At 39.8% G+C, this 26,998-nt stretch overlaps 1 protein-coding gene across 1 annotated transcript in view; it reads right to left on the bottom strand.

Moving 5' to 3' along the window:
• The window catches only part of ENAH (ENAH actin regulator), a 183,453-nt gene extending 158,617 nt beyond the window's left edge, over positions 1-24,836 (bottom strand). Inside the window, exon 1 of the mRNA XM_024214564.1 lies at positions 24,600-24,836. Coding sequence (XP_024070332.1) covers positions 24,600-24,604 — 5 coding nt within the window. The 5' untranslated portion in view covers positions 24,605-24,836. The remainder of the gene's footprint in view (positions 1-24,599) is intronic.
• Between the last annotated feature and the right edge of the window lie 2,162 nt (positions 24,837-26,998).

The raw sequence follows: 26,998 nt of genomic DNA, 5'->3' as shown, positions 1-26,998 counted from the left end.
ACACACACCTCCTTTTTGGATCAAGACCCCTACAATTACAACAATATGAAATTTCAAATTTAAAATAACTAAAATCATGAAATTTGCTATTTTAAAAATCCTATGACCATGAAATTGACCAAAATGGACCATGACTTTGGTAGGGCCCTAACCATAGGCTAATCTAAATTTAAGTAGTATTCAAACTAATAAAATTATTAAAAGCTATTAAAAACTACTAAAACTATGAACCATTTACAACTCGACTGATATTGCAGAACGACATCAAAAACTGTGGACACTAAGGGTTCCAACCCAGACCAAGTGGCAGTGAGAAGAAACTAAAGAGCCTGTCAGCCCATCCTTCTCTTTATCACCTCGGTTGGAGGCACAAGGGGAGCAGGGGGCGGGTGCAGGCACAGACCAACGGACGCTACTTTCAAATTCTCTGACTCCCAGGCACGTGTGTGGGGAGCATGCGTGACCCACAGTGGAATAAAATAGGGACCATCACTCAAAGTAGTAGTTTTGGTTAACTCAGACAGTCCTGTGCTGAGAACCTGCTGAATTTCTGCAGCCTTCTGGTTCCAGCTCTAAATGCATACATAGCATTAATCAAAGCTTTCAAAGACTCATATGATGCTTCAAAGACTCTTCAACGATGCCTGAATCTACCTAGTAGGTTTCTTAGGGATGCTGTCCCTTCTACCTCCAGGACACCTGTACCCATTCTCAGATCCTGTCAGCACTTGTGTCTAATGGGGTCATAGGGTAATGGGATCATGCTCTTACAGGGAGACATCGGTCATGGACCACTTGCTTTCCACATCTTTGTGTAGGTGGGTAACATCTGAGGAATCTTATAGAACAAGGCTGTCTTGCTGCCCCCTACCACTTCCCTTTCCCTCCTCTGGTATCTCTCCTTCCCAGCTCTCATCAGGTGAGGCATACCTTCCCCCAAATCAAGAATTTCCTTCCCTTTATGATATTTATAGCCTTTTTCTTGCTTTTGTTTTTCCTTCAAGAAGCTGAGGTTTGGAATCCACGTGGTAGGAACTATCAGGTGTAAGCTGACGTGTTCCTAGTGCCCAGCAGAGTTTTTTTTACCTGACTGTGCTACAGAACAAAAGGGAGACAGACCTCTTTCTGGGTATGTCTGTGATGGAAAAGGAGCCTCCAGAGGAGGAGCTGTCGCCACCTGTCAGCTGGGAGGAACTACAGTCTGGGCACAGACTAGTACAGATCAAACAAACTAACCAAGGATGGCATCTCACACTACTCTGGTATGACAGCCAATAATGTGGAATTTAATTAAAATGCTGCTGAGCTGCAGCCCTTCCATTCCCTTTTGTTCATTTTTAAGTTACCACTGTGTTTGTTATGGAGTATTAGTGTGAGAGTCTTAAAAAAAATGAAGGTAACACGAGGGACTCAGGAAGGTAAGGAGAGATAGAACAAACCAACCAGAAGACTGAGAAAGAAAGGTAAAGAGTTCACAGCTTTTTAAAATTATGTTTGCTGGCAGTTAACATCTCTAGCTCTCTTGATTGGCCATTGTGTTGCCCAGTCACCCAGTTTTGAGAGATCTCTTTGTAACTCTGTTTTGGACTTAACTATCTTGAGTAGTTTCGTATCATCTGCAAATTTTGCCATCTCACTGTTTATCCCTTTTTCCAGATCATTGATGAATATGTTGGACAAACAATTTCACACACAACACATTTCAAGTTTGTGTCCATAATTTAAAAGTTGTACAAATTATAATTAACTTGTCAGCTTAATGTTTAAATTATTTCTTCCTTCCCTTCATCTAAACTAATTCTCCAGAAAAGAACACAGACTATTTCAACTTAGTTTTTTTGTGTATGAAACTTACTGGAAATTCTTAAAGCTGTAAAGTTTAGCTTTAAACAAAGAAGAAAAGTTACTATTGGTAAGCAATTATTAAAAGCCATGGCCAGCCTCAATCCTTTTCCCAAACAGCTCTGGAAAGCAGGGAGGTAGAGGGAAGAGAAGAGAAGCATCTTGGAAGGGGAGAGGCTTTTCAAAGTAATTTCAGTGTTGATATTATAGCAGCGAAGAAGGGGTTTTAAAGTTATTTGGCTGTGGGGACAGCTATGTTGTGATCAGAAGAACGCTGCAGTTTCTTCCAACTCCCTCCCCCAAAAAGTTATAGGACCTGTGTTAGGTTGTTTTGCTCTACAACATACACACAAGTGTCTCTGGAAGTACCCAATTGCTTATGAAGCATAAAACCAAGCGTACCACAATTAACAAATTGGTGTGGTTAGGGCTATGAAGTTAGCTGCTCCTTTTTGCATATACTTTTCCAAAGTTAAAAGGCATTTTATGTGTAAAATGAGAGAGAGTAAGATTAAGTAATTTTTAGTCGTGCACAGCTTCATATTGTACATGTTCAATTTCTGCTGCATTTTAATTCAAGTCAACAAGTACAGTACTCATAGGGGATTAACAAAACAATTTATGCATGTCTGCCGTAGCTTTAAAACAAATCGATACCTTACACAAAGCAAAGCTTCAAGCCATAAGAACCAGCAAAAGCAACAGTATTTCATATGCTAATCTCAATGTTTAAATTACTTACAAAATGTAATCTACAATGAAGTTGGTTTCAAAATCCAGAAGTAAAGGTAAATTATCTTCAAGTGTTAACCAAAATTTAGTTCCACAACCCATTGAATTTTCATATACAAGTGTCAGTTCAGAATTAATAGTGATTACTGTCTCACAAATAGCTATAAACCCTGGAATACAACTGCATGTGCCAATGTGCAGAATCACTTAACATGCATTAACCACAATTTCATACATATACACACTCCTATTTTGTACTTTTTTTTTTTTAAACACACACACACACACACACACACACACACACACACACACACACACAGCACAAATTAACAAATATGTAGGTATAAGGGATAGATTTTTGCATGGTAATATATAAACCACTGAAATACGTACACCTTGTTTCACATGCATGGCATTCTTCCCAGGCATTTTGAAATGAAGATCAAATCAACAGCCCACTAGTTTATTATTTATATTATTAAACCTAGACATTTCTTGTCTCTCATCAAGCAGTTTCATCAAGGTAGTGAAATATTCATTGAAATACAAACTTGCACATTAAAACATTGGCTGCAGCAAAGCGTAGTGAAACTTTTATCCTCCAGTGTCTCACTAGTGAATCTGATAAGATCTTAGAGGAGAGACTTATTTTGGAGAGTTTATATTATTTACTACCACTTTTGTCCCCATCCCATGTCCCCTGTGGAAGTCAAACTAGGCTACTAAACATTACATTTTCAGTTATCTTTCTTGTCACTTGTCCATTACTTAAGTGTTTGTTTCGCAGCCCACATAGAAAGAAAGCAATCTCCCAAACACCACACTACATTTATTCCAGAATCCATCTAGAGAGAGTCTCTACAATTTTTTTTTTAAAGTTTCAAACTCAAATGATAAGTAATTAAAAGCCAATTTAAGGTTTTGGACCAGGATTTCATATGCCATTGAAACTGAATTATTTGGCTCGTATTTATATTTAAATGTTTTCAGAATCCACAAACTACTACTAAGCTTTTCCACACAAAAGTCTCTCCCTCTTTTGAAATCTTATGACGTTGCTTGGCAATATAATTCCACTGCCAGGAACACAACAAACACCCTTTTTTGTCTGGCTAGAAGTCTGATCATATTGCACAGGTGTCCTTTACATCTGAAAAATAAAAAATGGCTAGGCAAGTACTTACATGTAACCAGAGTTACAGCAAGCATCTGAAGAAAAACGTAAATGTATACATCACATTAAGTCTTCCGTAGAAAGCCTGAACTATAACCTCCCCTTGGAGTATGAACATGCAGAGATATGTGCAGAGAATACAAATTTAATATATCCTGTACTAAGTGACATTCTGTTTGTTGCGTAGCAACAGGAATCTGCTGCAGAAAAACAATATGGAACTTCCTTTCTTGACCTGCAAAGCTACGATTAACCATATCAGTCTTTCTGAAAAATACAGAGCCCCATAGTATACACAACTGCAAATAATATTACAAATGTAACAAACAAGCAAGGTTGCTAGGCCCAATATTTAGCCTATTTTATGTTAGCAGAATCCTTCTACTTGAGAAGCTTTTTAGAAATCAGGTTTCCATACTAATGAGTTTCATTCTTAACATACCCCAGTTCTGGCTTGCAACCTGAAGCATACTAATTCTACCGAATTTTGTCTTGGCAATTATGGTAATTTTAATAGCTCCTTTAAAAAAAAAAAAGCCAAATATTGTTAACAGAATACCTTCCCCCCCCCCCAAAAAGGGAATTAAAATACTCCAAGAATAGTAGGAAAAACTCAGAATATAGCCTAATATTTGTGAACAGTTTTGATGTTTTTTTAAAATAAGCTTCAAAACAAAATAATGAAATTAAGCTCAAACTACCATAAGCTTTTTTCCTTGCCAGGGTGATTTCAAAACTTTAGATGATGTTCAGAGTTTCAAAGATGTCAAACTATTCCCATATAGCAGAAAATTACTGAGTACGCCTTAATAGGGTTTTTTTATATTTGACTGACAGTACCCTAATTCTTGGGCAGGTTGGGGGGAAACTGTGCTCACATTACACTGGATACATTTTCAACTCAGTTACAACGATCAAATACTACTATGAATAACTATTGCTGTTTTCTGCTTTATTCTTCCTTTTATAGCCACTTACTTTATATTGTTGTGGCTATACAAGCTATATTTTAGTTATATGTATGCTCAAAAGTATTAAAAAGAAAACCCCAAAGTGCTGGGAAATTGATGTTTTATATGGAACATGAAAAAGCTGAAACACCAAATTAGATTGACACCAATATCATCACTTGCCACTTCTCCTGACCTTCTCAAAAAAGGCAAAGTTGAGTTCCTCAAGAGCCAGGACCAAAGTAGTCTAAAGATCAGTCAACAGCTAACGTCCCCCACTACAGACATTTCTCCATGACAAGAAACTTAAAGTTATATTTCCTGCTTGGTAAGGAAATGATTTTTAAAGAGGCAGGCAGGTTATGGAATTTATGCAAGTGAAAACTGTGCTCAGTTTACTCCATCACTTAATAAATCAAGACTTGCAACAATAAGGGAAACCAACTTTATAGCTCCTGTTAGACAAGGAAGAAGTCAGTGATTTGCAGTACTAAGTTTTGCAGGTATTTAAAATGCTTTACAGTCACACAGGCCTGAAAAAGAAAGTCTGTTTCTCAGTGCAGAAACAACTGCAGAAAAAGTGACTTGTCAGATGTTTTACTATCATTAGTATTTTTAAACTTTTGGCCATTATGGGTGAAATCCTGCAGCTAGTAAAGAAAATGGCAGAACTTCCATCAACTTCACTGAGAGCATGATTTCACTCTGTGCATCACGAAGAATTATCAACCAAAAAAATGTTATTTTTCTGCCTGAATAGTTTACTACAAGGTAAACCCAGATGTCTACAAACCAGTCTTGATTCATTAATGAATCAGTTAATAGGCCACCAACAAGTTTCTTACTCTCTCCTTTTACGAAGGGAAAACTGCAAGAATTCAAACATATCGGACAGCAAGAATAGTTATTTCCTAATGTTTCACGTGAAGCTAGCCAAACCACTTAATCATTAATCACTTTGCAGACAGTTGCCTTAACTCTGAATCTTCATTCTGGAAGTACTTATCAAGCCAGTCTCCTTTATGGTGGTTTTCAGGATATAAGTTAAAATTAACTAAAGATAAAGACCGCAATTAACGAGGCAAGTCATTTCTTTAACCAGGGTAGGAATACACCATAGCTATGTTTATTTTGTTCATAATAGTTAATTTTTTCCCCATAGAATATAATACATAAGTGGTCAACTGATTAAGTGTATGATGCCTTTTTTTGTTAAAAAGTGTGTGCCAAAACTATCTAAGTAATTCCTAATGCACCTTTCGCCTACACAGGCAGCACACAGAGGTTAGTATGAGAGTCTATAATAAAAATAGTGTTATTTCTTAACTTGCCCCAATGAATAGGTTTGTATGAATTTAAGGTTGGATTTTCAAAGTGCTAAACACTGGCCTAACACAGCTCCATCTGAAGTCAAGGGGATTACTACTATGGTCTTCAATGGAAGCAGAGTTAAATCCCTCCAGTAAGTGATGTTTTTTTGGAGTCTTGTTTATGGGTGCCATTTTTGTGGGAAGGCTTGCTGAAAGTTACATCTTGTATCTGAACACAGTCATGCTTAGACTCTGTTTGACCTGTGGAATGCACATAAAGAGTTGGGCTCCTTTAACTAAGGATACTCCAGAGTGGACTGATTTAAATCAAGGTGATTTGAAATTGATTTAAATCACGAGGTGCAAAGCGTCAATTTAAATAATTGATTTTAATCAACTTTCCCATTTGTACTTCAGTTATTTTCTAAAGAAAGGTGCATTCTCACTGGCTGACATGCTGATTTACAACTAAAGAGAGTCCTTGGCACTACATTTGGTACATCTGTTTGCTACCTAGGAAGGTACACTATAACGATATACATTTATTTAAGCAGTTATATAGTTTAATATTTTCAGATTAAGTGTACATTTTCAGTAGGTTAGAAAATGGTGAATGATATATTACTTATTTACTAGTTAATTAACTTTTTGCTCATATTTGGGCTAAGCTGCATTAGGAAGGTAACTGTAATTTAATTAAACATAAAAAGCATAACACATTTGTTTTTATTGAAACAACCTTACACTTTTTTGATACATGAGCTTCTCATCAAAACATGTTTCACTTTTACAATTAAATGATTTATTAAAGGAACAGAAAGATTAACTGCAGTTAGTGAATTAAACTGATTGTTTCAGGTCAGACTGCAAAATTTTTCAAATATGACAAAGTGAAAGTAACTAGAGCTTAAGTTGCTACTTGCTAAGTCCCCTGAAAATGAGACACAGTCTCCTAAGCTATTCTTCAACCTATAAACCCAGTAGATCTCATCCCCTCCTTCCTTGTTTTTATTCATAGACTGGAAGAGAAAGACAAGTTTTCCTAATTTTTCAGCTCCCAATCAATTTCTCAACTTTGAATTAATTAGTTCAAATGAAGAAAATATTTTTATGCCTGCAAAAGAGGCTACTGCTCTGAAAAGCTGTTTTAGCACTTCAACAAACTCTAGGTCCAGCCGCTTAGCTAGTGACTTCCACAGTTTCAGTGATGTGACTTTCTTTAAAACCATCATCAGCAAGCACATACTGCTTGAATGGTTCACCTCCAGCATTGAAATTTATTATAATTGCCATGACTGATTGGGTGATTATTAGATTCCCGTGTCATAGCGGCAGTATCTTCTTCAGCAATTAGGCATCTACCCCGATACTTTAGTTTGAGAATACTGACAAGAAAATGAGGTGGAGTCAGTGCTTCATTAATTGCTTCTTACTGCCTGCAATTTAATTTTGTTGTTGGTTATTTCTTTCTTCAACATCTCTTGGAAGTTCTTTCCAAATTTCAGCAGCATCAGCAATACAGCAGCCATCTTTCTGCCATCTGTCCAAGGCTATGGAAATATGCTGAATATACTGAAACCTATCTTCTAACATTTCATTTTAGAAAAATGTTGACTACTTTCGCTGTGATATTTCCATCTATTTTGTCAAGATTTTCTTCACAAATTGACAACAAAATAGCCCAGCCCTTAATAAATAAATGTTTAGTTGCAGCACTGCTGGTGGTACCAGCAGAAACTCTGAAGTTGTAGATATTGTAGATGGACGTTCATAATTCCTTATGTCTAAGACAGACCCTAAAAACAAAAAAGGAGTAAAAAAGTTACTCAGTGCACTGCTTTAAAAAAAAGTGAGATTGTAAACAAAAGATTAATAAATCATAAGGATTTAAATCTATTTAAATACTTAAGCAACATACTGAACATCTTGAAAGACATTAAATGTTAAAATTCATAAATGTCTAATAAAACTACTTTTAAACAGAAAACATCACCTACGATGTTTGATTATGCTCAGCAATAAAAAATAATTTCAGAAGTCCAGCATTAACAGTTAAAATGTAACTGATAAATACTCACACAAATTAACATTCCAATTATATTTTGAACACAAACATTTTGACATTCATAATTAATATACAAAACCACAAATTTATGACAATCTAAATTTATCATTTACCAGCATAGGAAGACATGGCAGGTAGTCCATAAGAATGATGCAAAAATAAATGTACTAACCAGTTGATCCAGATTGTTCAGACACGTTCACATCATCTTCAGTCATTGCCTTCTGAGGTGTATTTTTCATAGTGCTGTTTTATTCTCACAACCAGGCCTTGCATCTCTTTGTTGCACTGTTTACATTTGGCATATATTTTTTTTTTTTTTTAAACCCAGAGGTACAGGAATTTTTGAAAATATTCCCAAACAGGGTCTTGTTTACAACCTGCAGCCATGGCAGGCTTTTTTCCTACACGTCTCCGGTACTGAAATCAACACTTAGAGGCTGTATTCTGAAGAACGTTGTCCCTTCTTTCCATTGTGTCCCACTTTGACACTAGTGTTGCTCCTTTCTGGCTGCAAACTCTGCACCTTCTCCCTTGTTACATAACTCCCCTCTCCAGCCTCAGAAAAATAAAAACAATAACAAGACTTGGGCTCATGTAACACACATGCCTTTTGCAGCTCAGTATTCTATTTTTTTTTTAGAGACAGAAATGGGGGCAATTGAGAAATTAATGGATTTCTCTTTTTTTGTATCTGTCTGTATACACAAGAGAGCAAGGCCATTTACCTGAAATGCCAAGATCCATCCAGAAGCAAGGGCAGAGGAGTATTTTTCCATGAGCTAGAGAGTAAATTTCCATGTTGAGTGGAGTAACAAATATTCATAATTTGAGAAGTGAACCACTCAGAGCTCAGGTACAGAGAAACCATAAAAAAGGAGTATGAGCCCACACAGCTGGGCTTAATGCACATAAGAACAGCCATAATGGGTTAGACCAAAGGTCCATCTAGCCCAATATTCTGTCTTCTGGCAATGGCCATTGCCAGGTGCTTCAGAGGGAATAAACAGAACAAGTGATCCATCCCCTGTTGCCTATTCCCAGCTTCTGGCAATCAAAGGCTAGAGACACCATTCCTGCCCATCCTGGCTAATAGCCATGGATGGACCTATCCGCCATGAATTTATCTAGTTCTTTTTTGAACCCTGTTATAATCTTGGCCTTCACAACATGTTCTTGCAAAGAGTTCCACAGGTTGACTCTGCATTATGTGAAGAAATATTTCCTTTTGTTTGTTTTAAACCTGCTGCCTATTAATTTCATTTGATGCCCCTTAGTTCTTGTGTTATGAGAAGGAGTAAACACTTCCTTATTTACTTTCTCCACACCAATCATGATTTTATAGACCTCTATCATATCCTCCCTTAGTCATCTCTATTTCAAGCTGAAAAGCCACAGTCTTTTTAATCTCTCCTCATACAGAAGCTGTTCCATACCCCTAATCATTTTTGTTGCCCTTTACTGTACCTTTTCCAATTCCAATATATCTTTTGGGATGGGCCAACCAGATCCGCACCCAATATTCAAGATGTGGGCGTACCATCTATTTATAAAGAGGCAATATGACATTTTCTGTCTTATTATCTATCCCTTTCCTAATGATTACAAATATTCTGTTAGCTTTTTTGACTGCTGCTGCACATTGAGTGGATGTTTTCAGAGAACTATCCACAAAGACTCTAAGATCTCTTTCTTGAGTGGCAACAGCTAATTTAGACCCCATCATTGTATATGTATAGTTGGGATGACGTTTTCCAGTGTGCTTTACTTGGCATTTATCAACACTGAATTTCATCTGCCATTTTGTTGGCCAGTCACTCAATTTTGAGAGATCCCTTTGTAACTCTTTGCAGTCTGTTTTGGACTTAATTATCTTGAGTAGTTTCATATCATCTGCAAATTTTGCCACCTCACTGTTTACCCCTTTTTCCAGATCATTTATGAATATATTGAATAGTACTGGTCCCAGTACAGACACCTCAGGGACACCACTTTTTACCTCTTGCCATTCTGAAAATTCTTCATTTATTCCTGATCATGATGGTGTCATCTGGAAACAGAAGCTGGGTCCCAACAGCTGTGAGGACTTTGCCAGTCTCTCACACCCAGTAGCACAGTCCATGGATCCTGCACAGGATCAAGCCCTTAATACAGTACATGACCTATTGGGCCATATTTATAAAGCTTGACCTCAAAAGTTAGAGGTTTTTCCCCTGATTCTTTCTTTGTACAGAAAAGCAGCATTTCACTCAAAGGGGAAATTTGTTTGTTTAGAACAGAGGGACATGCCAGGAAAACACAAATTTGGAAATAAACCTTTGGGTTCTTTAGGTCTTAGATTATCAGATGTGTATAGAAAGTTAGCAGCCCTCTTCACCCATTTGCTTCTTACAGCACGGATAAGAGTAGGAGCTCACCAGTATATGCCTCATGTTCCTCCTTTGACTAGATGTTTTAGCAGAGCATGGCACGTCTGATTAAGGCAGCAGCTCCACTGCATCTAAAATGTGGATATTCTATATACACGCTCCATACAGTATGCACAGGAAATAGATGTTGCCAATCAACCTGTCTCATTCAGACTAGAGTGACCAGATTTTGAGATTAGATTGAGTGATGCATCAATGTACACTTAGCGACTGAAATATATTTCTCTACATTTACTACAAATTTATGAGCAGCACACTGGTCACACTATTTTTATGATAACTAATAAAAAACAGAAGTTAAAATTGCCATAAGAAGTCAGATTAGAAGTGTTGTACTCTAGTTTTCAGCTCTGAGCCAACAGTTTATTTAATTGGGAACAGAAATTCAGAAGTGTTTTTCAAACTTCTCCCTTTTGAAAGAATGAAGAAGATTGAGCAGGGAACTAAAACAAAAATCTCCCTTGGTATTAGCAAAAGAAAATAAAAATTAACTGAATCAATGTCTATACACATTATTTTAAAATCCATGTTTTCTAGACAGTCAACACGTTGATTATCAAAATATCAGTTTACTAGTAATTAAAATGTTCCTATTAAATTCTAAATCCGATCAGAACTAGAGTTACACACGCATTTTCAAACCCTGAAACAGAGCTGAGAATTAAGCATTGTCCAGCCCCTTTTATGCCTTTTGCAGTCATTCCACTATTCTGATTTATGACCTCTGCCATAATTAAGTTCATCAGGATTTTTTTTTTTTAATTGGTCATCAAGCCACTCCACTGCATCTCAAACATTGGAATATGTTTGCTGTAACATAGCAAAATTAGTTAAGCTTATTTCATAGCAGTTTAGTGAAGTTTTACAGAAACATTAACAATTAACTGCACATACCAAATGTTAAAAGCATTGCACAATTAAGTTCTTCACTAGAATCAGTCATTTCATTTTTTTGAAGTTTAAATTCTCAAATCTTGCTTATAAAAAATTTGCTATTTCATTAACTCCTACAAAATAGTTTGGACTCTTAATAAGATATTTATCACTGGATGAAGGGCCAAATTCTGCTAAAAAGTATACACATTTACTTCCCACTGATTTCAATGAGAATTTAACTGAGGGCAGAAAATATGGTATTGTGCCCATCAAGGAGTGAATTATATTATGCTGTTTTATTAGCATATTTGGCTCCCCCCACAAGAGGGAAAGGGATTGAAATGGGAATATTCTAGAATACCCAGAGAAATGTAAACAAAAGCAAATAGGTTCTTTTAATGTTTTAAAATTTTACTTGTTTATGTAGTGAACTTGCAAACAGACTGATACTGGTACGTGATCTGGGTAGTGAGCAGATAAAACACCAACATGAAGACTTCACAGCAAGCTTTTTTTTTTTTTTTAAGTTTACACAGAAATTAAAAATAAGCTACCTAGAGAAAATTATATTCTGTGTATAATACATAAGAAGACAAATGAAACATTTGCTATCTTATAGAGATTTAATTTAGCATTTGAGAAGTTTCATTTATTATAAAAGTAAACAGCTCTCATGCATTTGTACTAAAAAAACAGTGAAAATTACATTGCAAGGTTCCAGGACAAGATTTGCTCAGTTTGCAAACCAAAGTGATTTTTCTGTCAATACTTTAAAGTCAACCAATGATCTCTCTCTTGTGCTAAAAGTTGTATGGGTGACTTTATAAAAACCTAGATTGTCTACCTCTTCCAAATACAAACAACAACAAAGATTCTGCAATTAGACTCCCATTGACAGTTTTGTTGAAAATGCACAAGACAGAACAGAAACCAGATCACTCTTGCATTGGTGTAATGACTCTGCACGGTTAACACTACTACAAAAATTGTTTGCCAAAGTAAACAAATATGACCCACATAATAAGCGAGCACTTACGTTGAACAAGGGAGTGCCATTTCTGATAGTAACTTTTCTGACAAAAACTCTTAAAACTTCAGTATACTGAATATCTAGGTTATTTGAAAGGGGGGGAAAAAAGAGTGAACAATTTCAAGTATAAAATTCTGACCAGAGGTACAATCCACAGAATTAAGCAGCCTATCAATTTTCACTACTAATAAAAAGGTCTCATCTCCACTCCAGCAAAGCAGTAAAAAGAGCAAGCATGTTAAATGAAAGCCATCAAATGTACAAAGATTCTGGAAGAGAATTCATCATAAGAACATACACAAAATGTTAAATGGTCCGACACTCTACTACTATCAGTTTGTTTTAATGTTTTGTTTGAAAAAGGCTGACATTTCTATAAATTGAGTTTTTCTAGAATTCCTTCTAATTTACATGCAAAAATATTTTTTCCCAATTGATGGGAAGCATGGGCTGTGAAGAGAACAGATCTTAGCAGTAAGTACTAAATCCTAAAAGGGACAATTTTGAGAAGTTATTCTATTTAATGTTTGAGAACCCAGGGTGCTCCAAACTGCACAAGGTAATGAAAACAGTCCCTACTCGGAGGAACTTAACATCTAAATTTAGTTTTCTGTGTAAAATAAAAATATATGGAGATATACCTATCTCATAGAACTGGAAGGGACCCTGAAAGGTCATTGAGTCCAGCCCCCTGCCTTCACTAGCAGGACCAAGTACTGATTTTTGCCCCAGATCCCTAAGTGGCCCCCTCAAGGATTGAACTCACAACCCAGGGTTTAGCAGGCCAATGCTCAAACCCACTGAGCTATCCCTCCCCGCTGTGTATAGCTGCTTCTGTGATATGAGGTTAATGTGAGGAGTGAGGTTTCAAATTTGGGAAGAAAGGTAAAATACCAGAACCTCTGAACAAAAAACAAAACACACCACAAAAACACAGCCACTTAACACAGCTTAAACTAGAATCCTCCCGAGTCTGTTCATGCTGCAAATCTGCTATAAAATAGCAAGTAAGCACTGTTAAATTTACAGATTTGATTTCTGACACCACACAAAAGTGCTACTTTGCTGGACTTGTATCTCGCTACAGGGTGCAATCAACTTCTATTTTTCCTCCCACATGCTACAGTGGATGTAGGCAAGTTTCTTGGCCACACTTTCTTAAAAGGAAACTATTTGTCATTATTGAAAGAATGTACTAATTTTAGATTAAATGGAGATGGTTCTTACTAATGTTTCCTTATGTGCTCCAGCTTGGTCTAGCCACTTTCTAATGTAAATAATTATAAAAGGTAGATTTATTTTCCTTGAGCATGGATCTTATGCTTACCCTTTATTGTCCCCACTTAAATAGAAAGCAAGCAAAAACATGATCAGTCTCATTTAACTCCATTTTAAAGTCAATACAGGAGCTAAATTGTGAATACTTATCAGTAACTATCAAGATGTAAATCAAAGAAAGAAAACTAGGTGGAACGATTAATCTGAGGGAACATAAGAAATGCACAGCACTGCATAAAAAGTGAAAGTATGGTCTTTTGACCCCTTTTCTAGAGGCAACTTTTATTTGTAAATATCTGGTGGAAACCTAGGATGAAATAGAAGTTACAAGAATGAACTAAAATGTCAGTTGTGCAGGGAAGCCAGTGCTAAAAGTCACTTATTTTCAAAAGCATTAAGGTTGTATAGAAGTGGGGTTTTGTTCTTTAAGTTCTGTCTCTCTGCTATGGAAATGAGCAAAATCCTACAATTAGAAACCTGACTCTAGCCAGGTGGTTTAGATACAATTGGCATATATATTTCTACAATGCTGAATAAAGCAGACATGAAGTATCAGGAATGATTTTAGATGAAAGGTCAAAGTTGAGGAAAAAAACAACCTGAGTCTAAAAATGGATTTCCCCAGTAGCAGAAGATGCATGCAACTCTGCTTAGTGCTCTGTTCCTACACTAGTCATGCATGAAATGCACCGGGTGCGCAGGGAGCCAAGTTCCATTATGAAGTACTCCCACGTCTGATGCACACATATGCCTAAGGCAGGGTGGAGAACTCCTGTCAGATGCTCTGCCTTAGACCAGGTCTACACTACAAACTTTGATCTACATAAGTACGTATATTCCACATACATACTTGGCTACTTACGTCAGCACTTTGTATGCTCAGTAGCAGTGCTTGCATCAATGCAAAGTGCAGTGCACCACAGGTAGGTATCCCAGTGTGCCACATTCCACCTATCCAGCACAATGTCTTTTGGGATATTTTCACAGCTTGTTGTGGGATAGAAATGAGTCATGCAGGGATCTCCAGGAACTAGGCATCAAGTTTCCAGCATACAACTTTCTCCATTCCATAATGTAATCCATATTCCATAATTTTCAGGCTTTTTAAAGAAAGTGTCCCACAAACCCGCACGACCCTTTTTGCTATCCACCATCTCTGACAGAAGCATGGAACTTGCACTGCTCTGTTCTCATGAATGTTGCAAGTACAGGACGTATAGCTCTCCAGCATTTGCAGGGCCATAGGAATAACCATAACAAAGGGGGGCATGACAATTTCGTTGAATATGAAGTATTGTTGTAGTCGTGTTGGTCCCAGGATATTAGACAGACAAGGTGGGTGAGGTAACATCTTTTATTGGACCCACTTCTATTGGCAAGAGAGAGAAGCTTTCAAGCTTACACAACGCTCTTCAGAAGAGCAAACTTGAACACGTGTCTCTCTCGCCAACAGAAGTGGGTCCAAAAAAGACATTACCTTACCCACGTTGTCAGGGCCGGCTTTAGGGCAATTCAGCCGATTCCCCGAAATCGGGCCCCACGCCCCTAAGAGGGCACCGCAATGTCCCGAAGGAGCTGCCACTGAAGTCCTGCCACTGTCTTCGGCGGCAGCTCAATCGCTGCCGCGGAGGAAGGACCCTCCGCCGAAGTGCAGCCGAAGGCACCGGCGGCCGATTGAGCTGCCGCCGAAGTCCCGGCACTGGCGGCGGCGGCAGCTCAATCGTTGCTGCTGTCTTCAGCGGCATTTCGGCGGAGGGTCCTTCCTCCGCGGCAGCGATTGAGCTGCTGCCGAAGACAGCGGCGGGACTTCGGCGGCAGCTCCTTCGAATCGGGCCCGGCGGTGCCTAAAGCCGGCCCTGCATGTCGTCTCTCTGATTCTTTCAAGGCCAGACTGCTAAGGGACATAACAAAACAATTCAGGGATGTTGGTGGCATTTCAAAAGCAGTTGCAGATAGTGAAGCACTGGTTCTGGGCCCAAGAAACAAGCAGCGAATGGTGGGATCACATAGGAATGCAGATTTCGGACGATGAGCAGTAGCTGTAGAACCTTCGGATGTGAAAGAACATGTAATAGGGTTCTTGGCGGGCTCAGCAGTCTAGTGGTTGGCACATCTGACTTCCAGCTCCTTGCTTCCCTGACAGAGGTGTCTCAGTTCTTAAGGAGGTATGGAAGGGGGACCTGGGCCCTCCCCTTTCCATCAGGTCTCAGTCCAGAGCCCTGTGTGAAGTACACTGGCAGGATCCTCCCCACAGAGAATCTAAATCCACTGCCCTGAGCTACTTCCCACCTCTCTCTCTTCAGTTTGGGGCATGGCCATTATAGCCCAATCTGTAGTGGCTTAACTCAAATAGCACCCCCTTTGTGGCCTTTTGTGGTGTCCTGCAATGGCTTAAGGGACCTTTGGGCAGGGCAGATGCAAGACTGGAGGGGCCTAATCCCACAGTGTCTCTCTAGTTCATTAACAATTCACTCACTGCAAGGTGCTCTTTGGTCTCTTCAGCCATCTCCCTCAGTCATGGAAGCAGTGCTTCTTCCCCGGTGGCTGTCAGGCTTCTAGCAATGATTCCCTCATGTAAGGAGGCAGCAAGTCAGTCAGCTCTGAACTGAGCCAGGTTCTCTCCTTTTCTTCTCCCTCCAGGCCTGGCATTGGTTACAGATATAGCAAGGCAGAGCTAGCTGGGTGCACTGTCTCTCTCTAACCCTTTTTGTGGTGGTTTGAGGCTTCTCAACTTCATCACAGGCCATATTCCTGGATCTGTGGGCCAAGCTTGCCCAGCCCTCCAGCACAAGGACACTAGAAAGAGATGCACTGACAGCTGAAAAGTGAGTGATAATAGCACGCTGGAAGCTTGCAGCCACGGGTTGTTATTGGTCAACAGGAAATCATTTGGAGATGGAAAATCCACTATGGGGGCAGGTGTCGTGCACATGTGTAGATCCATTAATCGTGTCCTGCTATGAAGGACTGGAACTCTTGGGAACATGTAGGAAATAGTGGATGGATCAGCAGCAATGGGGCTCCCAAATTTCAGTGTGGGCAAAAGACAGCACACATATCCCTATTTTGGCACCAACCCACCTTGCCATAGAGCAGGGGTGGCCAAACTTACTGACCTGCCAAGCTGCACGCGACAATCTTCAGAAATTCGAGAGCTGGGGTGCAACTGCCGGGGCTTGAGATTTCAGCCCCACTTCTGCTGAAGCCCCGAGCCCTGGCAGGTGCACCCCGCAGGGCTGAAGCCCGAAGCCCCTACGCCACCATCCCATTGCAAAACAGAGGTCCCAAGCTCCCACTCCAATCTGGTAGGTGGAGAATTGGGGGAGGAGGCTGTGAGGTGCTCCATGAGCCACACTTTAAATGTAAAAGAGCCACATGCAGCAACCATTTGGCCAGCCCTGCCATAGAGGCTATCAACAGAAAGGACTACCTTTTATATGATTATGCAAGCATTGGTGGATCACCAGAAAAGCTTCACTGAGATCAGTGTGGGCTGGTCAGGGAACTTGCACGATGCTCACATCTTTAAGAATACAGAACTGTTCACAAAGCTGCAAGCAGCGACATTCAATAGTGATCCTGAGAGACCAAGCCTACTCCCTGCTTCCCTTGCTCATGAAGCCACACACTGACCACTCTGACAGCAAAAAGGAAAGATTCAACTACCAGCTCAGCAGGTGCAGAATGACAGTTGCTAGATTGGTAGGGATGCTGGTGGTATTTATTCACAAGATTGGATCTTGGTAAGAAAAATATTGCAATGGTTATAGCTGCCTGTTGTGTGCTGCACAATATCTGTGAGGCAAAGGGGTGTGTGTGTGTGGGGGGGGTGTTGCTGTCTGCTAAGTCTGAACAGAAAGACAAAAGGGCCATTACAAGAGCTCAAAGTGTACCTATGCAGCTGCAGGATGCTTTGAAAGAGCACTTTAGTGTGCTGTGCTGGACTGTGCTCTGGCCCTGAAGGCTTGGGGGCTGTTAGAATTGTGTAGTGCTTGGTATAGATTTATAAATATTATACTGTGTCTTTTAGTGAATCTATGAATATGCAGTGCTTGCTGTCAATTTACCTATATGACAGGGTGTTCTGTTGAACCTATGAATTCTGTGGTGCTGTACAACAACAAATACTGGGTGCTTTGAGTACTACTATGCATTTTGCAGTATGTGTGGTGAACTAATAAAGGTGACTATTTCAAAAACAATTTTGAGTGACAAATACAGTGCAAATAAAGGACAATACAAACTTCTAATTTAAATTAATGGAACAACTTTAACATTAGAGAGGCAGCAAACATTTCTGCCCATTTCACCGCCCAGAAGATCCAATACCTCCTGTCTACTCCAGGCAGGAGCATGTTTAGTGAGCGAAGCCAGCATGGCTGGTTGGGCAGTTGAACACAACAAGGGAGAACTGCTAGGTGTGCTTGCCAAGGTGGGCAATCGGGAAAAGGCATTTCAAAAACACAGAGGGGGTGGATTCCAGTTTCAGAGACCACTGGGCAGTGGAATTCACAACTTTGACCAGAGCAGTCACTGCCAGGCATTTTGGGACAGTTGGAGAACCGTTAGGGTTGACAAAGTCACACAGTATCTACAAAAAGCAACAGAGTCCTGTGGTACCTTTAAGACTAACAGATGTATTGGAGCATAAGCTTTCGTGGGTGAATACCCACTTCGTCAGACGCATGACGTCATGCTTTTTACAGATCCAGACTAACACGGCTACCCCTCTGATACAGTATCTACACTTGCACTGCACTGACCTCAGTAGGTCAACCATGGCTCAGTGCTGTTCAGGAAGATGGTTTTATTGCATTGCCTTAACAGGATACTTACATCAGCTAGAGACAAATTTGACTATACACACATGCATAAATAGGCTGACAAGTCAACTTATGTCAACCTAACTTTGTAGTGTACACCAGACCTCAGTGTGTCAGGCAGGTGTTCAGTGAATAGGTGCTGAATGAACAACTTCTTCCCATTTTGTGGGGAGGTAGAGAAAGGACCATCTGGCCCTTCATGCCCTATAGTTCAAAGTGGGAAGAGAGAAGAGCAAGACAAATTTATCTGACTCTGCTTAAAAATACAGAGCCTTGCATTAGGATCAGGAGGAAGCAGCCTGCATGCATGCATGCATGCTTCCAGACCGATGCTGAATTTTAGAATGCCTTCCTGGACCCCCACATCATTTGTAATTTTTAGATCTCTGCAATATAACTTGATAAGATGGCCATAAGTAGCCTTCTATAAAGAATATGCATTTTGGGTGATGTACATTTCATTTACTTAATAATCTTGTGGAATAAAAGCTTATAAATCTACTATCAAAATAATTCATTAAACTATTCAGAGACTTTGGGGAGAGCAGTTGTCAGATTCCATGTCAGATGGGGGGGGGGGGCGCAAGAATTACTTGCAACTGTCACAAATGAAGCGCTAGCTAACAAAATCTGCAATAGTATCAGACAGATGACTCAATGTGTCTGTTAGGCTACATCTATACTAGGAGCGAGAGAGGCAATTCCCAGCTCTCACACACATACTTGTGCTAGCTTGATGAGAGCTAACGTAAGTATAAATAGTAGTGTAAGCCACGCCAAATATGTACCCACAGGGTTCAAGCGGGTTTGTATTCGGCATGCTGCCTCTGCTACTGCAGCTACATTCCTATTTACACTTGCGCTGGCTCTCACTGAGCTAACACAAGTATGTGTATGCGAGCTGGGAATCCCACCCCAAGCTCACTGTGCAGACATAGCCTCACTCTATTTAGAGCAAGGAGAGTAACCTGAACTGAATTCTTGTGCCCACCTGAAAAAATCTGCCTACACTTCCAATTTTACTCTAGAGAAATGAGCAATTTAGTGATTGGGAACATGTACAGCAATACAGTACGATTTAACTGACTGCTATGCACTTTCAATATTTTGTCAAATATTTCAAAACTAGATTACATTTTCTATTCCAAATATGTAATATGTCATGCAGGTAGTAAAAGCTACAACAAAAGCCCAATTCTGAAATTTTACCCTATACAGCAAAGCATGCTGTAATACCCTTCTTATTCTCCCATTCCTGAGTTACTGGCTCTTTCTGCTTGACCACTGTACCAACATTAAATTACTATAAATTTATTATTGTCATGAGTAGTGTCACCTTTTGAAATAACTCTAGGACACACCTGAGATTCCTCAAGAATTTCATATCCTAATGAAGTTAGCTTTGCTACTATTGGCTTGGAACTACTTTTTCTTCCCATTTTATTAATAGAGTAGTGAATGAAATCATATCTTAATGCAGCCTTTAAAATATCAAGAAAACGTACTTGCCCAGACCCAAAGTCTGCTTGACTGACTTTTGATGACTGATATATATATTTACCCAAAGAGAAATTATTTACCCAAGGTAAGTAGAATTTTTGGAAGGTTGTTTTAAAGAAATCTAAAATCAAAATAAAAAGGTTAAATAAATCATGAATGAGGAAACCATATAACTTGCTAAGAAATGGACTTCATTAGAAAGATCAGATTGCTACTTTTCCTGTTTAGAAATTCAAGTGCTATTAAAAATGTATCAGAGGGGTAGCCGTGTTAGTCTGAATCTGTAAAAAGCAACAGAGGGTCCTGTGGCACCTTTAAGACTAACAGAAGTATTGGAGCATAAGCTTTCGTGGGTGAATGCCCACTTCATCAGACGCAAGTAATGGAAATTTCCAGAGGCAGGTATAAATCAGTATGGAGATAATGAGGTTAGTTCAATCAGGGAGGGTGAGGTGCTCTGCTAGCAGTTGAGGTGTGAACACCAAGGGAGGAGAAACTGAGGATAAATGGACACTTGCGTAGTGTCCATTTATCCACTACGCAAGAGGATAAATGGACACAAGTCAGATATCAGGAATGGCAATATACAAAAACCTGTAGGAGAACATTTCAACCTCCCTGGCCACACAATAGAGGTGTAAAGGTAGCCATCTTACAGCAAAAAAACTTCAGGACCAGACTCCAAAGAGAAACTGCTGAGCTCCAGTTCATTTGCAAATTTGACACCATCACATCAGGATTAAACAAAGACTGTGAATGGCTATCCAACTACAGAAGCAGTTTCCTACTCCCTTGGTGTTCACACCTCAACTGCTAGCAGAGCACCTCACCCTCCCTGATTGAACTAACCTCGTTATCTCCATACTGATTTATACCTGCCTCTGGAAATTTCCGTTACTTGCGTCTGATGAAGTGGGCATTCACCCACGAAAGTTATGCCCCAATACTTCTGTTAGTCTTAAAGATGCCACAGGACCCTCTGTTGCTTTTTATTAAAAATGTAGTATAACCTATAATAAAAGGGGGATGGTCAGACCAGACATTTGTAAACAAAGTAACATATTAGAAGGAAATATCATTAAAAATGAAAATTGTGAACATTTCATTTACTGTTCTTCATGAATTGTAGAAAGATGTCAGTCATCAACCACTAACATACAGATATTCAGAATACTGCTCAATAGAATTTTGTTTAAACAAATTCTGCTATTATATCACAATAAGAAGTCACACCACCACCAAAACAAAAGTTATATCATGCAAGTTGCAAGATATAAAATTACTGTAAATTATTGCATTCTTAAACTAAGATATTTTAACAGCCACTTTTTTCAGCATTCCAATTGGCTATGGAAATCCCTAGTCATGTATACCTATTTCTGGATACCTATTATGAGATTAGTCCATTCACGTAACACTATAGTCAGACCATCACCTATTCTGTCAGTTACAATGCAAAAAGAGCAACAGACATGTAAGAATCAACTGTTTACCTTCCCAACATGAGAAGAAGAAAAAAAATAAATAAATAAGCCTACTGCATAGTTAGGTTTCTGAAACAAAACTTGTTTTGTTACAGGCACTTGTCTTTACTCCTGAGCAATTCAAGATTTAAAATTCACCTGAAGTCTGTGTTCAATACCAAAGATCTACATAGCTGTTATATAATATTCAGACAGCTACAAACAAGCCACTACAAAATCTAATTGCCAAGGTCTGGTATTTACTGTTGATGTTTACATATATAACCTATTGTGTTGTCTATTACACTGCACAGATTTCAGAATTTGGTTACAGTTACAGCAAGCTGTATTTAATAAGGGAAAAATTGGTAAGCTACTGTATTTGTTAACTTCTAACCACCTAGCTACCCCAAATATGGCAGCAGCCATTCATAAGTCAGCCCAGCGTAACTTCAGAATTGGGATAGAAGGAGAATAGTTTTCTGATCACTTTGCCGTATGCGCCTTATCGCACGCCTGAGAGTGCAGAAGTGTACACTGAAGTTATAGTTCAGAACAATTTTCTCTACCACTGTACACTGGAAAGATTATGCACATCTATTCCTTTTATATCTGTCAGAGTGCCAATTGTATACATTCTGTCTGCTTGTTATAAATCAAGCTATAAGCTTGTTTTCTATAGAAAAGTAGAAGAGCCTCCATCTCAGAACTACACCTTAGTTTATGATCATTTATATCTAAATGTTTGTCTAGACTATGATAAGATATTTTAAAAAGGTGTTAGCTACCAAGTTTTAATACTTGGCCTCTCTGTGCTAAGTTGTGTTTGACGTATTAGCTGGTCACATTGAAGCATAGGCTCTTCCTGTCATCCCGTCCCGTCCCCCAAAGGGTTTACCTTAATCAGAAAACATGTTTTAAGATATAACATACTTGTCTATAAGACTGTGTAAAGACAAGTTAACTAATGCCTTTTAACTAACGTGTTTGAGAAATACACCTTTTATCCTAATTTACACAAGCCCTAAGAGAACACATTCACTGAAGTCTTGGCTACACATACATGTTGTACCCATTTAACTAAATAGATTGAGAAACTGATTCAATTTAACACTGTCCAACACAAGGGGAATACACTGATTTAACTAGTTAATAAACCAATTTAGTTACATTGATACAATTTGTATGCTTGGGTAAGGCTTGGATTTACACAATTCCTGAAGAATTCTTGAGGTTCCTTTAAAATATCAGCAATCATTCACGAACAAACATTTAATTTCGGACAATTTCCCTCTTTAAAAACTGTTGTCATTTAGTATTTAAAGATAAACACACAGATTTTTACCATACTTGTAAGACATTTTGCTTAGACTCTGTATACCTATACAGACAGTTTAAAGTTGATTATACAAACTTCTAATTAGACAGCCTAAGGGGAGGTCTACATTAGAAACTTTTGCTGGTAATGTTGTTGGGGCATGATTTTTTTGTAACACTTCTAAACTAGCAAAAATGTTTTTGCCAGTATAGCTTATTTCACTCACTGAACCAGTACAAGCTATAATGGCAAAAGAGAGCTGCATCTACAATAGGACAGCTAGTTGATATAACTATACCAACAAAGCTTTTTTAGTGCAGACATGACCTAAGTACAATAATTGTCTCAAAACTGCCCAAACAAATTCACCTCTAAAATATGCAGCAAATTAGATATAAAACTAGGCTTTTTAAATAATCAAAATAGTCAAAACTACTATGCACAATATGCAATTACTATGAATTAACTGAGTATTTTACAAGTGTTGAGAAGCTAGCCACTTTGTGAAATATAGCTGTACGAATAAGTTATGATTTAAGATATAAATTACAAAACAGCTTTAAAAAACCAATTTAAGGCATAAATAACTACAAACAAAATACAATAAAGCCATCCAAGGATTAGAATGCAAGAAAAAAAGACCCAAGCTCTCCATATGCCAAGCCTGCATGCATATTTGCCCTTGGGAAAACAAAAAAACACAAACCTTGAGAAAAAAGTTTAAAATAGAAACTTCTTAAATTTGTGAAGAATTCCTATGACTTGACACTTTGTCACAGCAAAGGAATGTGCGGATTATATCATGTAAATCTTACTGTTGCGTTCTAAAGGACTTGGCAACTGCTTATCATTAATCTTTAACACAAAGAAGATTCAAATCTAACTACAAGTAAGACAATACCTTTGAAGGGCAATTTACAACACCCCCCCCCCAAAAAACACAACTGTTTAACCTAATGGGTAGGCCTATATGGATCACAATAATGCATCTCCAAATATACCAGCATTCAGTCTACCAAGTCACATTTCTCACGAAGTCTTGCACCAATCCAAAGAGAGCTTATGGACACAGAACAGGCACGAAACGGCTGGAGGGGGTGGAAAATAATCTCCAAGCAAATACGACCACATAAAGGTTCAGTCTCTTAGACAAACGGACACACACCAAAACAAAAAAAAAAAAAAAAAAAAGGGGGGGGGGGAATTACTAATGTATGGCTCGATGTTTGCACCTGAACTAACAAATCCTAAAAACAATATATTCACCACTGCTTGGGGGGGGAGGGGGATTTTTGCCTCTATTGATTACACAGGGAAAAACCCAGCTGCTGCTGCTGCAATGCAACACACGCCGATAAAAGGGCAGCGCTTCTCCCTCCCCGCCTTGGACACGGGATCGCGAGTAGCCGCTAGCCCCCCAAAAAGGACGCGCCAGGAGCTCACGAGCCGGCCCCTCGCGCCACACAAATCACGGGGACTCTCTCTATTTACGGACAGCCGCGCCCGGCCCGCTCGCTCCCCAAGGCGCCGGGCGGGTTGGCCATTATCCCTGCGGAGCCGGGCCGGCGCCCGAACGCCCCTGCCGGGGAACAGACACAACGGCTGAGAACCAATGGCCCCCAGGGTGTTTTCACAGAGCAACAAGCCAACGGCGCAGGAGAACCCGCCCCTGGAACAACGCCCCCCCTCCCCATAGACCCACGGGCTGCCCCCCTTCTCGGGCCTCCTCCCACCGGAGATCCCCACAGCGCACCCCATGCAAACACCACGGTGCGGGGTGGGGCGATGAGCCCCGGGGCGGCCGCTCACCTCATGGTGCTGCCCGGGCCGGGGAGCCACTCTCCCCCCCTCCTCTCGAGCCGGTGCTTCAATGGGCAGCGAGTCCCTGAGTGCGAGCGAGTTCTCCGTTCAGCCGCCGGGTCGGGCCAGACCCGACCACAGCGGGGAGCCGGGGGTGAGGGGAACGAGGAGGAACAAACCAACTCGCGGAGTAGGGGAAAGTGGAAGGGACGGGAGCGCCTGCACCAGCGCGCGGGCGTCTCGAGACACCGGCTTGCTTGAGAGGGTGGGGGGCGCACGGCCGCACGCAAGGGACGCGGTGGGCGGAGCGGCGACACCACGCCCACTACTGGTCTGCGTTCAGTGCGGATTCTGAAGAGGGGAGAGAGGGGATGTGAAGCAACTGCGGGGAAAACGAACGGGGTTAATGTGCTTTCGCGACCCCTAGTGGGGAGTAATGGTCCCGCTGCACACGTGTATCGCGTAGGGGGTCCTGTGCCCACAAGCACTCCACGTAGTATTGCTGAATCCTCCCCTGCTTTCTACGCAAAACAGAAGTTCGTGTATTGTATGTGACCACTTGGTACTCTCCCTCTATACTTGCCGTGTATGCTTACTGTTCAAACCCCAGGTGATTTCTCTGCACAACTGCATTGCATATACTGTTGTACCTTCTTACAGCCCTCTCTACACATCACTGCATTCATTACTGGTGAATACTGTGGTGGTTTCTCTGCATGTGTGTATTGCATTCATTGATTTCTCTGGTTGTTCCCCCGCCCACCTGCCCTGCACTCCAATGATCAATGCTCCACTTTTTCTCCTACACAGATGCATTATAATTCATCACTCCCTTGGTCCCTGTGAATCTGCAGTGTGTATCTACATGATGTTCCCCTGAATACCACTGAGTTTTTTTTGCCAGTTGTAGACACATTAGTTCCCCTTGGAGATTCTTCTGTTGCCTCTTTATGCCAGCTCTACCACTGCAAAGTGCCATAACGCCCAGTGAACTGACAATATGGTAAGTTCCTGGATAATATACATCCCGCCACAGAGCTCTATCTCCTTCTCTTGCAATCCCCCCCACCCAGGGGCATGGTAGGGCCAGGGAACCAACAATACACTCACAGAGCGCCCTTACAGCTGAATATAAATTAGAGCAGCCCTGGGGCAATGACTGGATCAGTCCACGTGGTCACTTCCACCGCTCCTGAGGTGCACTCAGGCTTAGCTCAGCCACAACTAAAAAAGGGAATCATTAATTTTAATTCCCTCCTCCCTGAAATCCATGGAATTGTTTCTTGCCTATCACACCTGGCATAGCATCAGGGTTTAGGGAAAGTGGAGGGCAGTCAATTACATTTACAGAGTCTTCTTTACAGCTAAGGGGGCCCAATCAAATGACTTTGCAAAGCCCCCTTATACTTTGCAGATTTGATTGAACCAGTCTTGCACATATCATTATTAGGGTTTCCATCCCTCCAGGGTTGTCCTGGAGTCTCTAGGCATTAAAGATTATGTCATCTGATGAAATCTCCAGGAATATGTCCAACCAAAATTGGTAACCCTTGTCACTATACCCAATTCTTTCCTCAACACTTTCTCTACTTAAGGCTTGATTCAGCCACATTTTCTTATGATGAGTAATCCTTTACTCCACAAGTAAAGTTGTAGAATTAGGCCCTTAATTTTTCAGGGACATGTACAATCAGGGCAGCCTACTAAATTAAGTCTACAGGTTTAATTATTCCATGCTTTTGTAATTACCTTTCTATGCTCCCATGAGCATAAGGTGCAGGATGTGATTTTAGAAAACTGGGAATATTATTTCAGTCTCATGAACATTTCTGTTACATCTTTTAGTAACCACATGTCTATACTAAAAACACATGGTATACAGAACTTCTGTCAATTCTTGTTCAGACAATTTCTGTCAATCACTGAATACCCATTCTCTCCCATCTCAGGTATCTGCAGGTATATTAATACCTTTACTGTTTTCTAGCCATAGGGGGTGGGTGGTTGTTTTCTTTTCTTCCCCTTCCAAAAAACAAAAATCAAATCACACCAGTTTCTCTAATTTTTAAGATTAGGAACAATGTAGAGGAAACATTTCTTTAAAAATTACATATATCATGGTCACTCTATACATTTCTGTTCTCATTTTCACATAATTGATATTTACTTTAACCCACTTGAAAGCATTTAAGTCACATTTATTTCACATTACACAGCCACCTCTTCACTGGACAGCACCATTTCTTAAACAGATTTGTCCATAGTCAGATAACTAGTCCAGAGATGGAGTAAGAGGGGAGATAGTGAAGAAATATATTGACCATCTGTTATAAAACAGATTAAGAAAAGGAAAGAAGATCTGAAACTGAAGCTTGTGACCATGTATGTGGAAGGAAAATTATTATACT

The sequence above is a fragment of the Terrapene carolina genome, unplaced genomic scaffold, assembly GCF_002925995.2.
Source record: "Terrapene carolina triunguis isolate 2854851 unplaced genomic scaffold, T_m_triunguis-2.0 Scaffold406, whole genome shotgun sequence".
NCBI classification, from domain to species: domain Eukaryota; kingdom Metazoa; phylum Chordata; order Testudines; family Emydidae; genus Terrapene; species Terrapene triunguis.
Note: the sequence above shows the minus strand (reverse complement) of the source record. Positions and strands in the feature narration are given on the sequence as shown.